The following is a 15548-nucleotide window of genomic DNA, read 5'->3' as shown; positions in this document are numbered from 1 at the left end:
AATTTTCAAAAAGAAAAAGAAAAAATTTTAAAAATCCAAAAAAATAAAACCAAGAAAAGCATAGAGAATAAAACAATAAACTGTGACTCTATCTCTAAAAGGTACGATTGTTAACATTTTGGCTTTATTTCCTTCTAGTCTTCTTTCCTTGAATACATGGTTTTTAAATAGTTAGGATCATATTACACGTATAGTTTTTACTCAAGCTTTTTTATTTAACTTTATATCTGTCAAAAATATTTTCGTACTTTATCAAAAATTTATTGTAAGTGTAAATTTTAATACTTTATCACGTGGATGTACCATGTTTGTTTAACCTTTCCCCCACTGTTGAGTATTTAGGTTATTTGCAGTGTTTACTTTTTACGTGTAATATGATTTTAGAAAAACCAGAATCTCTGATTTTTGAAATCTTGATGGTTAGAAGTTTAAAAAAAACTAACATTTAAACTGTAAGCAGTTTTCTGTTTCACTAGCGATAGAGGCTTTAATACTCCTTCAATACAGGCTGTATTTTGTTCTGGGCATCACTGGAATTAACAATATAATCACACAAATGTAAATTACTCACTTACTATTCTTGGAGAAAATGTGGTATCATCACCAACCATAATATAGATGTTTGTAGACTGAGAATCCAAGTATCCTGATGGGTAAAGTACATTTTTTTGGTGTATGCCTGAGTCAGAATCATGTCTCTGTAGAATTTTTATTTTTTTTTGTAAGGAGAAGTTAATGGATTAAAAAAAAAAAAGTTTTTTTTCCCCTCATTTTAGAATGAAACTGCTTTTTGCCTGAAGGCTGGTTGTTCCCGTGGATATGGATATGCATGTGTGTGTGTGTATGCTGTGGTTACCTGGAGCACTCAGCCTCTTGTGATCTAAATAAGACTGGTTCTATCACTCATTCCGCATCTCCTGGGTCTCCAAAGCCCTGCCCGCAATTTCTGCAATTTCCTGACAGTCTTATGTTCTTGTATCAATTTTGCCTCTGGGATCCTGCTGCCCTGCAGCTGTTCCTGTTCGATACCATGTATACTCAGATCTCAAATTCAGCTTCTTCCTCAATTTCCATGATACTAACTCACATAGAGCATCCTTATGTAGAGAAATAATAATAATGACCACTGACATTTACTGAGCACTTACACTGTACCAGGCATTATTATAAGAACTTCAGAGGTATTGCCTAATTTAATGTTCATAACAACTCTATGAGATAGGAATATGCCAACTTTACAAATGGAGAACCTGAGACACTGAGAAATTAGGTACAATTTATGTTCAAGTATGTTTACTAAAGCATAAATGTATTTTAAAAATTAGTAAGCATCTTAATAATTCTGCAAGGTGCTAGGGATTCAATGGTGAATAATACAGATGTGGTCTTGACCATCAGAGAGCTCATGGTCTAGAGGCAGGATTAAGACAATTATCAAATTACCAAAAACATGAAATAGATGAAGTACAGAGTGATACTCCAGAAAATTTCATTTAATCTTTGTATTTATGGAAACTTCCTGACCGAAATGGTGACTAATAGAGACCTGGAGGATGATTTGAAGTGAGCCATAAAAGTGGGAAGTGGGAAGAACGAGGTAAAGAGTGTTTTGGGTACAGAGTAGTTTGTGCAAAGGCTGAGAATGAAGAGTAAGTATGGGAGGACCAGGTGCTAAAGGAGGTTGGGAATGGCTGCAGCACAGAGGGCTGTGGGTGAATGTGAGAGAGGGGCTAGGGAGTTGGAGGGTTGGACAGAAGCCAGGACATGGAGGGCTTGTAGGCCATGGAGTAAACATGAAGGGTCTAATAGGTCTCTTAAGGATTTTGGCCTCCATCCCAAGTGTGGTGGCAAGCCAATGAAGGGCTTGAGAGGGGAGGGATAAGCTCATCTTTACATCTTGCTTACTTACTTTGGTTGCATATGGAGAATGGGATTGACTAGCAGGCAACTACTAACAACAGGCAATCCAGAAGGCTTCTGAGGGAGCCTTTTATGGTGGCCTGGACATATGGTGGCCTGGACTGAAGGAGTGGCAATGCCAATGGAGAGAAGTAGATGGATTTGAGGTTTACTTAAAAGGTTGTATCAGTCTGGGTTCTTAATTGCAGAAAACAGAATCATTCCAGGTGATTTGAGCAGGAAGGGATTTATTATAAGATATTAAGTAGCTCACAAAATGTATAGGAAGACTCAGGGAATAGACTCTAGGCTGAGCTTCCAGAAAAACCGCTAGAGGAGGTGGTAGAGAAATCCCTCTGCTACAGCCAGACAGCTGCTTCTGTCACTATCAAACTCAGAACTACACCGTCTCTGCTGCTACCCACATTGGCAACATGGATGCCCCACGCCTTGCCTCTTTTACACAACTCAGTTTTGATCAAAGCATCATGCAACTTTATCTAATGAGAAGAACCTTAATCACATAGGTCTCTCCTAGTGGCAAGGAAGCAAGAGAAATGTACAATCTCCGTACAGGAAGTCATGCTAGAAAGTAATTAGAATGGCATTGAGTGAGTCAACATGCAGTACCTGTTTCAAAGGTGGCAGGGCTGATAGGCTTTGGTGAATGATTTTGAGGAGAGTAAGAGAGAACAAGGTATTAAGAAAAGCCCCTAATTCTAGCTTAGATCCTGAGAGTATCATGGTAGATTTTTATTAAAGTAAAAACATGGCAGAAGGAGAACCTCTTTGGAGATTGGAGAAAGGAGAGAGATAAGTTCATTTGGGTAGGGATTGACTTCGAGATATCTGTGGGTTGTACATACAAAGGTGACCCCTGGATAGTTAGATGCAGGCCTCTGGAGGTATAGATTTCTGAGTTATCAGTATATGGATGGCACCTGATGAGAGAGACGAGACAGTCATTAGAGGAATGAGATCATATGGGAATAGAGTATAGCATCTGTAGCATGGAGGGCCAAAGATAAGAACCTTGGGAATACTACCAACACTAGGACAGGCAGAGCAAGAGGCATCAGCAAAGAGACTGGGAAGGGTTGACCAGAGAGGTGGAAGGAAGTTAGAATGTGGGTCATGGAAGGCAAGAGAAAAGAGTGTTTGGAGGAGAAGGGAGAGTGTGACAGTGTCGAATGCTGCTAGAGGTCAAGCAAATGGAGGACTGAGTGGTGTCCAGTGGATTGAATAATAAAGAGGTCATTCGTTTCTCTTCTGTCCTCTTTTGAGGGCAATTTCAGTCTAGTGAGAGGGAAGAAAGTCAGATGTAGGGAGCGGAGGAGAGCATAGCATGTGGGGAAGAGGAGAGGATGGCAGTAGATGTCTCTTTCCATAAGTTTGGCCATGAAAGGAAAGATGAGAAAGGGATATGGGATTGAAGGAATATGGCGGGTGGGTGAGAAGGCATGGCTAGAGTGTATAAATGCTGATAAACAGGAGAGAGGAAGAGGAATAAGGTTCAGAAGAGAGAGGGGATAATTGAGAGATTGAAGTCCCTAAGAAGATAGAAGGGGTAAAGCCAGAGTTTAGGCAGGTAGAGAGAGAGAGAGACATTCATTCATTCAATTATTTTTATTCATTCATTCATTTAATTAATTTTTTTCTGAGCCACTGCCTCCTTCAGCTGGGTATTGTGTAGTTCAGAGGCCATTAAGCATTTCTCCATTGAATCATCCTTCTATTTGCTCTTGAATTTATTCATTCTCTACTCACTCACTTAATCCTCCCTCCCTCCCTCTTTTCCTCCCTTCCTCCCTCCCTCCCTCCCTTCCTTCCTTCCTTCCTTCCTTCTTTCCTTCCTTCCTTCCTCCTTTCATGGTCTCATCCTGGGCCAAGGAAGGGACAGTCCTTTGGGTCACTTTTCTTTCTGAGCCATCTGCCTCCTTCTCCTGGGCCTTGTGTAGTCCAGAGTTCACTATGAAATTCTCCATTCAATCATCCTTCTAGTTGCTCTTGAATTTATTTACTATCTCAAACATGCCCATACTTTATTCACCCATTCAGCTACTTACTCATTTATTTATTCATTCATTTATTAATTAATTCGTTCATCCATTCATACTCTATTTACTCATTCATTCATTCATTCACTCACACATTCCCACTTAACTCATTTACTCAACTGACATTTATGTGTTGGTCATTGTGGGAATAGAAGAGAGCGGTGGATCAGTTCAGAGTCTGGAATTCAGAACTGTCTGCTTTGGCCAAGGGCACTGGGCAGACCCATCTTCCTTCTCCTATACACCTCTGCTTGGCTGGTGGCTCTCAAGCTAAGTGCTTCTCAACTGCTGATGTTCGCACAAATAACCTGGGGATCTTGTTAAATGAAAGATTTTGGTTCAGTAGCTGTGGATGAGGCTTAAGATGCAGCATCTCTGACAAGATCCCAGGTTAGATCTATGTTTCTGGTCTTCAGACCACATTCTGTGTAGCAAGAGTCTTGATCAGTGCTGTCCAATAGACATGTTAGTGTGGCCAGATAATATTTAGGATGCCCAGTTTAATTAATGAATTTCAGATAAACAATGAATTTTATTTTTAGAATAAATATGTCCCAAATAGCGCATGGGACATATTTATACTAAAAATTTACTAAATATACTAAAAAAATTTGTATTTATTTGAAATTCAAACTAACCTGGGCATCCAGTATTTTTATTTCCTAAATCTGGAAAGCTTATGTATGATCTGAGCCACAAATGTGAATCACATATGAAATTTAAAATTTTCTAATAGCTACATTTTAAAAAGTAAAAAGAGGTAGGTGAATTAATTTAAAGAATATACTTTATTTAACCCAATATATCCAAAATACCATTTCAACATATTATTAATATAAATATTATTAATGAGATATTTCTCATTCTCTTTTTTGGCATAGAGTTGCTTGTAGTAATCTCTCATGATCTTTTGTATTTCTGCAGTGTCAGTGGTTACTTCTCCTTTTTCATTTCTAATTCTATTGATCTGAGTCTTCTCCCTTTTCCTCTTGATGAGTCTGGCTAATGGTTTATCAATTTTGTTTATCTTCTCAAAGAACCAGCTTTTAGTTTCATTGATTTTTGCTATTGTTTCCTTCATTTCTTTTTCATTTATTTGTGACCTAATCTTTATGATTTCTTTCCTTCTGCTGGCTTTGGGGTTTTTTTGTTCTTCTTTCTCTAATTGCTTTAGGTGCAAGGTTAGGTTGTTTATTCGAGATGTTTCCTGTTTCTTGAGGTAGGCTTGTATTGCTATAAACTTCCCTCTTAGCACTGCTTTTGCTGCGTCCCATAGGTTTTGGGTCGTCGTATCTCCATTGTCATTTGTTTCTAGGTATTTTTTGATTTCCCCTTTGATTTCTTCAGTGATCACTTCGTTATTAAGTAGTGTATTGTGTAGCCTCCATGTGTTTGTATTTTTTACAGATCTTTTCCTGTAATTGATATCTAGTCTCATAGCGTTGTGGTCAGAAAAGATACTTGATACGATTTCAATTTTCTTAAATTTACCAAGGCTTGATTTGTGACCCAAGATATGATCTATCCTGGAGAATGTTCCATGAGCACTTGAGAAAAATGTGTATTCTGTTGTTTTTGGGTGGAATGTCCTATAAATATCAATTAAGTCCATCTTGTTTAATGTATCATTTAAAGCTTGTGTTTCCTTATTTATTTTCATTTTGGATGACTGTCCATTGGTGAAAGTGGGATGTTAAAGTCCCCTACTATGATTGTGTTGCTGTCGATTTCCCCTTTTATGGCTGTTAGTATTTGCCTTATGTATTGAGGTGCTCCTATGTTGGGTGCATAAATATTTACAATTGTTATACCTTCCTCTTGGATCGATCCCTTGATCATTATATAGTGTCCTTCTTTGTCTCTTGTAATAGTCTTTATTTTCAAGTCTATTTTGTCTGATATGAGAATTGCTACTCCAGCTTTCTTTTGATTTCCATTTGCATGGAATATCTTTTTCCATCCCCTCACTTTCAGTCTGTATGTGTCTCTAGGTCTGAAGTGGGTCTCTTGTAGACAGCATATATATGGGTCTTGTTTTTGTATCCATTCAGCCAGCCTGTGTCTTTTGGTGGGAGCATTTAATCCATTTACATTCAAGGTAATTATCGATATGTATGTTCCTATTCCCATTTTCTTAAATGTTTTGGGTTTGTTATTGTAGGTGTTTCCCTTCTCTTGTGTTTCTTGCCTAGAGAAGTTCCTTTAGCATTTGTTGTAAAGCTGGTTTGGTGGTGCTGAACTCTCTCAGCTTTTGCTTGTCTGTAAAGGTTTTAATTTCTCCATCAAATCTGAATGAGATCCTTGCTGGGTAGAGTAATCTTGGTTGTAGGCTTTTCTCCTTCATCACTTTAAGTATATCCTGCCACTCCCTTCTGGCTTGCAGAGTTTCTGCTGAAAGATCAGATGTTAACCTTATGGGGATTCCCTTGTGTGTTATTTGTTGTTTTTCCCTTGCTGCTTTTAATATGTTTTCCTTATATTTAATTTTTGACAGTTTGATTAATATGTGTCTTGGCGTGTTTCTCCTTGGGTTTATCCTGTATGGGACTCTATGTGCTTCCAGGACTTGATTAACTATTTCCTTTCCCATATTAGGGAAGTTTTCAACTATAATCTCTTCAAATATTTTCTCAGTCCCTTTCTTTTTCTCTTCTTCTTCTGGGACCCCTATAATTCGAATGTTGGTGTGTTTAATGTTGTCCCAGAGGTCTCTGAGACTGTCCTCAGTTCTTTTCATTCTTTTTTCTTTATCCTGCTCTGCAGTAGTTATTTCCACCATTTTATCTTCCAGGTCACTTATCCTTTCTTCTGCCTCAGTTATTCTGCTATTGATCCCATCTAGAGTATTTTTAATTTCATTTATTGTGTTTTTCATCATTGCCTGGTTCCTCTTTAGTTCTTCTACGTCCTTGTTAAATGTTTCTTGCATTTTGTCTATTCTGTTTCCAAGATTTTGGATCATCCTTACTATCATTATTCTGAATTCTTTTTCAGGTAGACTACCTATTTCCTCTTCATTTGTTAAGTCTGGTGTGTTTTGACCCTGCTCCTTCATCTGCTGTGTGTTTGTCTGTCGTCTCATTTTGCTTATCTTACTGTGTCTGGGGTCTCCTTTTCACAGGCTGCAGGTTCGTAGTTCCTGTTGTTTTTGGTATCTGTCCCCAGTGGCTAAGGTTGGTTCAGTGGGTTGTGTAGGCTTCCTGGTGGAGGGAACTAGTGCCTGAGTTCTGGTGGATGAGGCTGGATCTTGTCTTTCTGGTGGGCACGTCCACGTCTGGTAGTGTATTTTGGGGTGTCCGTGGCCTTATTATGATTTTAGGCAGCCTCTCTGCTAATGGATGGGGCTGTGTTCCTGTCTTGCTAGTTGTTTGGCATAGGGTGTTCAGCACTGTAGCTTGCTGGTCATTGAGTGATGCTGGGTCTTGATGTTGAGATGGAGATCTCTGAGAGATTTTGGCCGTTTGGTATTACCTGGAGCTGGGAGGTCTCTTGTGGACCAGTGTCCTGAAGTTGGCTCTCCCACCTCAGAGGTACGGCCCTGATGCCTGGCTGGAGCACCAAGAGCCTTTCGTCCACACGGCTCAGAGTAAAAGGGAGAAAAAATAGAAAGAAAGAAAGAAAGAGGCTATAATATAGTGAAGTAAAATAAAGCTATTATAAAGCAAAGCTATACAGACAAAATCTCACCCAGAAGCATATACATATACACTCACAAAAAAAGGAAAAGGGGAAAAATTAATATATCCTGCTCCCAAAGTCCACCTCCTGAATTTGGGATGATTCGTTGTCTATTCAGGTATTCAACAGATGCAGGCACATCAAGTTGTTTGTGGAGTTTTAATCTGCTGCTTCTGAGGCTGTTGGGAGAGATTTCCCCTTCTCTTCTCTGTTCGCACAGCTCCTGGGGATCAGCTTTGGATTTGGACCCGCCTCTGCGTGTAGGTCGCCTGAGGGCGTCTGTTCCCCGCCCAGACAGGACGGGGTTAAAGGAGCAGCTGCTTCGGGGGCTCTGGCTCACTCAGGCCGCGGGGAGGGAGGGGTACAGAGGAGGCGGGGCGAGCCTGCGGTGTCAGAGGCCGGCGTGATGTTGCACCAGCCTGAGGCGCGCAGTGCGTTCTCCCGGGGAAGTTGTCCCTGGATCACGGGACCCTGGCAGTGGCGGGCTGCCCAGGCTCCTGGGAGGGGCAGTGTGGAAAGTGACCTGTGCTCGCACACAGGATTTTTGGAGGCGGCAGCAGCAGCCCCAGCGTCTCACGCCCGTCTCTGGGGTCTGCGCTGATAGCCGCGGCTCGCGCCAGTCTCTGGAGTTCGTTTAGGCGGCGCTCTGAATCCCCTCTCCTTGCGCGCCGTGAAACAAAGAGGCAAGAAAAAGTCTCTTGCCTCTTCGGCAGCTGCAGACTTTTTCCCGGTCTCCCTCCCAGCCAGCTGTGGTGCGCTAACCCCTTCAGGCTGTGTTCATGCCGCCAGCCCCAGTCCTCTCCCTGCGATCCAACCGCAGCCCGAGCCTCAGCTCCCAGCCCCGCCCGCCCCGGCGGGTGAGCAGACAAGCCTCTCGGGCTGGTGAGCGCTGCTCGGCGCCGAGCCTCTGTGCGGGAATCTCTCCGTTTTTTCCTCTGCGCCCCTGTTGCTGTGGGATCCACGCTGATAGCCGCGGCTCGCGCCCGTCTCTGAAGTTCGTTTAGGCGGCGCTCTGAATCCCCTCTCCTCGCGCACCAGGAAACAAAGAGGGAAGAAAAAGTCTCTTGCCTCTTCGGCAGCTGCAGACTTTTTCCCGGACTCCCTCCCGGCTAGCTGTGGTGCACTAACCCCTTCAGGATGTGTTCACGCCGCCAACCCCAGTCCTCTCCCTGCGATCCGACCGAAGCCTGAGCCTCAGCTCCCAGCGCAGCCCGCCACAGCGGGTGAGCAGACAAGCCTCTCGGGCTGGTGAGTGCTGGTCGGCACTGATCCTCTCTGCGGGAATCTCTCCGCTTTGCCCTCCGCACCCCTGTGGCTGCGCTCTCCTCCGTGGCTCCGAAGCTTCCCCCCTCCGCCACCCGCAGTCTCCGCCCGCGAAGGGGCTTCCTAGTGCGTGGAAATCTTTCCTCCTTCACAGCTCCCTCCCACTGGTGCAGGTGCCGTCCCTATTCTTTTGTCTCTGTTACTTCTTTTTTCTTTTGCCCTACCCAAGTACGGGGGGAGTTTCTTGCCTTTTGGGAGGTCTGACGTTTTCTGCCAGCGTTCAGTGGGTGTTCTGTAGGAGCAGTTCCACGTGTAGATGTATTTCTACTGTATCTGTGGGAAGGAAGGTGATCTCCGCGTCTTACTCTTCCGCCATCTTCTCTCCTCCCTCCTCATTCTCTTTTTTGTACTAAGCCTTTGATATCCAGTGTATATTTTACACTTACATCTCATTTTGAATTAGCCACATTTCAAGTGCTCAGTAGCCGCATGTGGCTAATGGCTACTGTGTTGGTCAGCTCAGGTCCGAATCTCCCTAGCTATTCCTATTTCATTGACCTGGGGCATGAGCTTTAAAAGCTCCAATGATTCCAGTGTGCAGCCTGGTTGCCACTTCTGCCCTTCAGGGCTGCCTGGTCACAGATCATTCCGTGATGAGCGGCAGCCGCCACAAGAGGGAGCCAGCCCTTTGGAATAAAGGCTTCTCAAAGCTGCCCGGTCTTCACTAGGCAGGGACTCGGGAAAACCTGGACGCGTCCACGAGCGCAGCGGCTGGACCTGTTCCTCAGTTTCCCTCACACTCGCTTTCCCAGCCAAGGTTTCCCACAGCCTGGGCCTCTATTGCAGATCTCTCTGTTAAGTTGCTCCATAATTATCCCTTTCCTCTGTTGTATCTTGATCTCCCTTCTCCCACCATCATGAGGTCTTTCCCCCCTTAGCAGTTTGTAAGGTACGAAGACTAGGAACCAGCGGTCCTAGAGATTGGGGTCGTATCCCAGCTCTGCTACTGACGAGTCAAGCGCCCTTTCAGGGCTTCCCATAATCGTTGCCAGCTTCTTCACTAGTGTGGAGATACTATCAATCTCATAAGCATGTCGAGAAAGGACAACGTGTGATGATATACTCCTAAGAAAATGAAGCAAGGTATGTGCTCAGGGAGTAACAGTTCATTCCCCCCCTGCCCCCCTGCAGATGTGTTGGAGGTAATGTGACACACCTAACATATTAGCTCCCAAACTTGGCTGTACCACAGGATCATCGAACGAACTTATGCATAAATCCTATTTCCTGATCCTCCCAGAGCTTCTGCTTCAGTAGGTCTGGGATGAGGCCAGGGATTATGGATTATGAATTTTGAAGAAGTTCTCCAGGTGATTCTGAGAAGCCAGTCTGGTACTGGTTTTGTGGCTTGTGTGGGAACCACCGACATGTGGAAGGAACAGGGGATTTGGAATCAGGGGTCCTGGGCTTCACTTCATGCTTTGCTGTTTACTTAACTTCTCTGAGCCTCTGTCATGCCATTGCTAAAGGAGACAGTATAAGACCCCTGCCCAGGAGGTGGTAAGATATATAAGGCAGAGTAAGGGCTGGGTAACCATGCTCCACCCTTTCCCCACCACTTCCTATGCCCCCTCTTTCCTAAGTCCCTGGCCTTCCTACTGTTTCTTGCACAGGCCATTCCTTCTCACCTCCCAACCACTCCACACTCTATATGTTATTGGGACGTCCTCTGTTTCTTTCTCTGTCCAATCTGGGCCAGCTCAACCAACAGCACTGCTCGCTTCCCTTGGACTTATTAGATCCTGTCTTTGGTGCCCTATTGCTCCACCCTGGTTTCGGATTCAGTTTCTTTGATGGAGCAATGAGTTTACCCTTGGGCCAATTCAAATATGGCCTTTTCTATCTCCTCACCACTCTTCCCACCCTACTCCCCACCCCACCTCCCACTTCACTCAGCCCCAAGGAGCCGGACTTAGCTGACAGGTCTTCCTGGGAGGCGATGGGTGCCATAGAGGAAGGAAAGAGGAGAAGTTCCATGTGGGAAAGAACAAAGTAGACAACCTTTGCAGGTTTTGGCCTGAAACAGATTTGCTCTACAGCAAACCTATCAAAAACAAAGCTAGAAGACAAATGCCAAAAGGTTAATATCTTACCAGGTCTCATATATAAATGATATTAAATCAAGTTTGCACTTTTGATTAATATCCTGGACCAAACATTCTGATTTTTCACTTGAGACAGTAACTGTATCTTAAAGTGACTGTAGGATTGTCAACCAAGAGTGAGCAGAAAAATCACGGGCTTTCTACAGTTTTCATCTAGTTGCAGAGGAAATTTACACTCACTGACCAAACTTTAAAGTGACAATACCAGACCCAAAATAAAATTGCATTTTTATTATGTCAGCACTGGTAACTATTCAATGTACCGGTCATACCCAGTATTCTTAACCTCTTTATTTATTTATTTTTTCAGATCTGTAAGTTTATTTGCTCAATGTACGACAGCTACATAATGACTCACATTCATGATATTCCATCACTGAGGAAAACTGCTAAGAATGGTCCGTGTGTGAAATAATTCCTTAGAGAAACACGGAGTTGGAAAAATAATCACTGATTAGACCTTAAAAATAGTTCACTGCATAACATGACAAAAAGCTCAAAGGCTCATTCAGAGAACATATTCGTTGTTCTCCTACACTGTAATAGTTATAATTTCACCATGACAAACACCAGACATTAAGATTAAGCTGACACTGGTGTTCCTTTTGCGTCCCCCCCACCCTTAAAAACAAAATATATAACTGCATGTCACTATAGCAACATCCAAAACAGATCAGTTTGTTACGATCACTATTTGGTAGAGCAAACTTTACCCCCAAAAGGGAAAAATTAAATTAAAAATACTTTAAAAAATTTGAAGACAATTTTTTTTTGTCATAGGAATACATAACACCTACAGTATAAGTTAATAAATTTCAAGCTACTGTATAGAAATACAACACTAGCATGCACAATATTGTATCAATAGCGTAATGGAGGAGTAATCATTTCACTGGAGAGACAGCATCATAGGCAAGTGCATTTCTTTAAAAATAAAGAAAAGAAAATAAACCATTCAAGCTGCTTAAATATCAAGTCTACCATTCCCTCCTTCATTTTTAGCCCTCAGATATGGCTTTATCTTGCATTATTCTAAAAAGCAGCCAGAGTCAAAGCTGAAATTTAAAAGAAAAATAGGTTTTGTAATTCCAGTAAATCATTTCCAAATGCTACAAGGAAGGACAGAACACTGCTCACTGGACATGAAGATAAATTAAGGAAAACCCCACCTACCCCCCCCCCCAAATCTGTTCCCATCCGTGGCATTGACCTTAGGCCCTTGTTAGGGCACAGAAGCTATAAAGCTCTCTTCTGTTAGTTCTTCTGGTAGGTTTGGTTAGTTGGGACTTCCGCTCTAGCATATGGAGGGGGCCTTCGACGGAAAGTCATGCTGGGTAACTGTGCCACATTACAGAGCATCGTCACACTCTGCTATCTTCACTGTCACCTGGATCCTGGTCAACACGTGCATTTCACAACTGGAAGCTCCATTCTGGTTTCAGCAAAAGCAACTGTCAGGTTTTCCTCAATTACTACTCATTCCTCTCCCTGCCTAAATAAAACAAAGAAACAAACAAGTCTGGTGTCATTACCTATCTCAGCAGTTCACGCTGTTACTGACCTTATAAAAAAGGCTGAATGCACATGCAACAGGTCGTGTGTTAAGACTTATCCAAAATGAGAACCAAGGACCTAAGGCTAACTGAAACAAACTTGTGGAGATAGCATCGTGGTTTCCTTCAATTCTAAAACGTGTACAGATGGCACAAATCAATTTCCAACTTCTATGCTTTCATTAAAAAGAAAAAAAAATACATAGAAAAAGTTTTGGTCAAATAGGAGTTAAGTATTTATTATCTGATAATGATTTTAGCTTATTTTCCTACAACGATTATTTGGGGAAGGAGTGTTTTCAGGAAAGAAAAACTGACACACGAGACTACCGAAATTGGACTGAATGTTTATGAATAGAGCTCTTCCTTTAGGATTTTTCTACCAGTAAGTTCCTAGCACCTGAATTTTCACACACTGCACCACAAACTTTCTCAAAACGACCGCCAACTTCTACGACCCAACAGCTTTTCAACCCACGCAAGTGCATGCCCTGGGCACAAGGTACAGTAGGGAAGACTCACGTGAGGAATGAGACAGCAGTGCAGTTCCTGAGGAAGGAGCTATGGCAGCTGAAAAAAATCAGGATTTCTCTGGAAATACCAGCACAATAAATGACATACAGACCTGAATTTTCTCTATTTTTGTGGTGTTTAACGTTTCTATTAAAGTGATTAATCATTTTTGTGGTGGAAATTAATTAAGAAGAAAGAAGGACAAAAATCCCACCGCCATCTGCCAAGCACCTATTAAACAAAACCTAAAGTAGCTTTGATTCCCCTCAGGCAACCCTTTTGGCCTAGGAGATAGATAACAGCAAAACCAATCTGGATGAGGCTGAATAAGGATGTAAAAGCCAAAATAAGAAAAACACACAATCAATGGCTTGATGTCACGTATGGCTGTAATGTAGAAATACTGTAAACTGCAATTTAGTGTTAATACAGTCAACTAATCAGAAACTTCTGAAAACTGGCAAGGCCTAAACCACAAGGATAAATATACCTTATGTTCTAAGTCTATCAGCTTGGGATTTTAACTATTCCATGTCTGGTAGAGTACACCCTGAAAAACAAAATGCACAGCTAAAACAGATGAGCTAGAAAGTACCCAGAACTTAAAAGACAAGAGCATATGTACATAAAAATCCTTACTGGAACCACAGAACTTATTGAATGAGGGCTATTCCATTTAAGTTTTCTTTTCATCTTAAAACCCTATTTTCTAGCAATAAGTTAAACTAAGGACAGCTCGACTTGCATTAATCTACAGAACAGTCCATATGCCAGTGTGAGGCTGCTATTCCAACACCAGCACAGCTAGCCTCACTTTCCACTAGTGGTACTTTGGCAAAAATGTCAAAGAGGCGATCAAAGACAGGACAGGTCGTGGGTTTCTCCCTAGGAAGGTCATCACTCCCTTTCCCTCCCCCACCCGACCCCCAACTCATGGGAAAAAAATAAAGACTGCAGCGTGTGCTGCCAGCCCACTTGGGGGCCTTAATTGTTGTCTTCTCCACCGTCGTCGTCTTGCTGATCGCTTGTCCAGAGCATGAGGTTGTCGCGGAGGAGCTGCACGATGAGCGTGGAGTCCTTGTAGGAGTCCTCGTTGAGAGTGTCGAGCTCGGCAATGGCGTCATCAAAAGCGGTCTTGGCCAAGTGGCAGGCTTGCTCTGGGGCGTTCTGGATCTCATAGCAGAAAACGGAGTAGTTAAGGGCCAGGCCTAATCTAATGGGGTGAGTGGGCTGCATGTGCTCCTTGCTAATCTCACGGGCTTCGCTGTAGGCCTTCTCAGATGACTCCACGACGGTCGCCCTCTTCTCTCCAGTGGCGACTTTGGCCAGGTAGCGGTAATAGTCCCCTTTCATCTTCAGGTAAAACACTTTGCTCTCATACTGGGTCTCACTGCAATTCTTGATCAGGTAGTTATCCAGCAGGCTCAGCACATCCTGACATACGGCCTCCAACTCCTTCTCTATTTTTTCACGGTAAGCACGGACCACCTCTATCTTCTTCTCATTACCATCTGCAGATGTCTTCTGCTCAATGCTACTAATGCCCCTCCAGGAAGAACGGCGTGCTCCAACTACATTCTTGTAGGCCACAGAGAGAAGGTTTCTTTCTTCATTGGACAGTGGCTCATTCAGCTCTGTCACCTGCAGGAGCGACGGGCGACTAGTCCCCAAGTCAACCCAGCGAAAGCCCGTGTCTGCGAAGGGGCTGGGGCGAGGCAGCAGGGTGGCGGAGGGTGGTGGAGGAGAAACTCATGTTCTTCATGTCCGCAGCCGTGTCGTCGTAGCGCTCTGCCTGCTCCGCCAGCTGGGCTTTCTGCACCGGTTGCTCGCAGTCCACCATCTGCACGGGCTGGGTTGGGCCGGGCGAGGAGATCGGGGCGGCCTGAAGGGCTCGGAGGGCGGTTGCGGGCACGGCTGGAGCCCATGTGCTGGAAGGACCGACTCACGAAACGAGCGGCTGAGGCGACGGCGCGAAGGCTGCGGCTCGAGCTGCGACCGCGGGACCCGGCGCGAGGCGGCTCTTAACCCCTTTATTTTTAATTTTAATTTTTTTAATATAATGGGATAATTTTTTATGCTATTACATCAAAATTTACCCCAGTCTTTTAAGACCCTGCGTAGTATTCCATCATTTGTCTATACTGTAATTTATTTCACATGATCCAGCAATTCCACTCCTGGGCATATATCCAGAGAAAACTCTAACTTGAAAAGATACACACACCCCAATGTTCACAGCAGCACTATTCACAAGAGCCAAGGCATGGAAGCAATGTAAATGTCCATTGACGGATGAATGGATAAAGATGTGGTACAATGGAATATTACTCAGCCATAAAAAAGAATGAAATAATGCCATTTTCAGCAACATGGTTGGACTTAGAGATTATCATACTAAGTGAAGTAAGCCAGACAGAGAA

General features: G+C 43.3%; 1 protein-coding gene across 1 annotated transcript; it reads right to left on the bottom strand.

Annotated features, from left to right (window-relative positions):
• Positions 1-14112: 14112 nt before the first annotated feature.
• LOC137766734 (14-3-3 protein gamma-B-like) lies at positions 14113-14605 on the bottom strand. Its single transcript, XM_068547323.1, has one exon. It carries the CDS (start codon positions 14479-14481, stop codon positions 14113-14115), a length of 369 nt encoding a protein of 122 aa, XP_068403424.1. The 5' UTR covers positions 14482-14605.
• Positions 14606-15548: the final 943 nt, after the last annotated feature.

This window comes from Eschrichtius robustus, chromosome 6, assembly GCF_028021215.1.
Source record: "Eschrichtius robustus isolate mEscRob2 chromosome 6, mEscRob2.pri, whole genome shotgun sequence".
NCBI lineage: Eukaryota > Metazoa > Chordata > Mammalia > Artiodactyla > Eschrichtiidae > Eschrichtius > Eschrichtius robustus.
This window is presented reverse-complemented; position numbering and strand designations above follow the sequence as displayed.

Excerpts from the sequence above, each read along its gene's own strand:
- LOC137766734 (XM_068547323.1), bottom strand. The coding sequence starts at position 14,481 with ATGAAAGGGGACTATTACCGCTACCTGGCCAAAGTCGCCACTGGAGAG.